General features: G+C 51.5%; 1 protein-coding gene across 1 annotated transcript in view; it reads left to right on the top strand.

Annotated features, from left to right (window-relative positions):
* Positions 1–1,444: 1,444 nt before the first annotated feature.
* The window catches only part of MONBRDRAFT_11175 (uncharacterized protein), a gene marked incomplete at both ends in the record, with an annotated part of 1,402 nt that continues 1,196 nt past the window's right edge, over positions 1,445–1,650 (top strand). Inside the window, one exon of the mRNA XM_001748876.1 lies at positions 1,445–1,618. Coding sequence (XP_001748928.1) covers positions 1,445–1,618 — 174 coding nt within the window. The remainder of the gene's footprint in view (positions 1,619–1,650) is intronic.

Below are 1,650 nucleotides of genomic sequence, written 5' to 3' on the forward strand. Positions count from 1 at the left end.
GCCTGCCTGCCCTTGTGATAAATGCAGCAACCCGTGGTACAACACTTTCAATACACACACACTGCAATTGTGCATTCAGCTCGTTTCCTCCTGCCTGCTCAATCGATCAATGCAGCCGCACACCACAATCACGACCCCAGGCATACACACCACTTGTGCAAATGCAGCCAAACATCGCATCAAACACACGCACACAACGTCCACCAAGCAAAATCACCACGTCTGCCGAATCGATGAATGCAGCCACACCACAGCACGCGCCCCGCACCACCCCCCCCAAGCCAGCATTTGCACATTCATGCTCGTCTCGCACATGCTCATTCACACACTCACACACTCACACACCCACACACACTCACACACACTCACACACTCTCACGCACTTACACACGGACATGATCGTGCATTCATCTCACTGTGTTTCCCGCCAAACACGAACGCGCGCGCATACACAAGAGTGCATTTGCCACCACCGCCGTTCAACGTTCTGTTCATCTTTTGCATCGTACGTACCACACGCTTTGCGTCTTGATGCTCATCACACCCACCGCCCTTTGCCCGGCAGGCAAAGAGGTGGGCCCCATGCGTTGGCATACGCGCACATGGACATTTTTATCGGTGTTACATTCAAACACCTGGGTGCTCTTGGGCGCCTGAAAGCTCGCCTCGAGCCTGGGTCTGGTCGTTGACACGGCGGATGCCATGCCGCTGATTTTTTTTTTTTTTTTTTTTGGCGGGAAAATGTTCAACCACGTCACTTTGAAACCTAACGCTATTCAGGAATGTAGAGTTGTGGTGTGAGAGTGAGCTCAAAGAAAAGACCCTAACGTTGTATTGTCATCATGCATGGGCGGTATGATGACGATGGCTGTGAGGTATTGAACCGTGTACACTGTTAATTGACAAGCAACATTACACTCACTCACAACGTCCAGAACATGACCGTTACACCTTCCACATTTAAAAGAAAACCAAAGTGTAACAAAAATTTCACCCTCTGAGACAGCACCAAGATTCATTTTTGAACCTGAGCTATCTGCTCTTGCCGCGCCTTGCCCTCTTGCAGTCCTCGCCACCCTCTGCTCCTTACACCAACGCAGCATGGCACAGAACCAAGAAGTGTTGTGCTGTCATTGCGAGCGTGCATTTCCTAATCGTCTGGCACGAGAGCAACACGTTTCTCGGGTACGTTGTTCCTGAGGTCGCTTTATCACGTCGCCAAAAAAAGCACACACAGACAGAAAAACACACAAAAAAAACGCGACACGTCTCACTGTTCGGCACATAGGTCCATCAAAAAAGCACGCGAATCACATTAAACGGACAAGTGATTATCCAACACCGAAACGAGGACGGGTACCTTCATTGCCCTGTCGACGGATGCCTCTACCACCATCAACGCGCAAACACCCTCAAGTCTCATCTCCGGCACAACCATGAGAACATGCCGACTTCAGTACCGGCTGCGCCTGCCGCCTGCCCTCCTAATCGTCAAAAACCTGCTCGGACGCGCACGAAAAAACGTGTGGTCAAGCTTGATCAACAGCACGGCATTGCCGCGGCGCGAATTTTCATGGACGAGATTGCGTGCCTTGTATCCCCCGTCTTTGAGTCTCCAGTGTGCACGCAGTGCGGCCATGTCCTGAGAGG

This window comes from Monosiga brevicollis, genomic scaffold (assembly GCF_000002865.3).
Source record: "Monosiga brevicollis MX1 MONBRscaffold_26 genomic scaffold, whole genome shotgun sequence".
In the NCBI taxonomy this organism is placed as follows: domain Eukaryota; class Choanoflagellata; order Craspedida; family Salpingoecidae; genus Monosiga; species Monosiga brevicollis.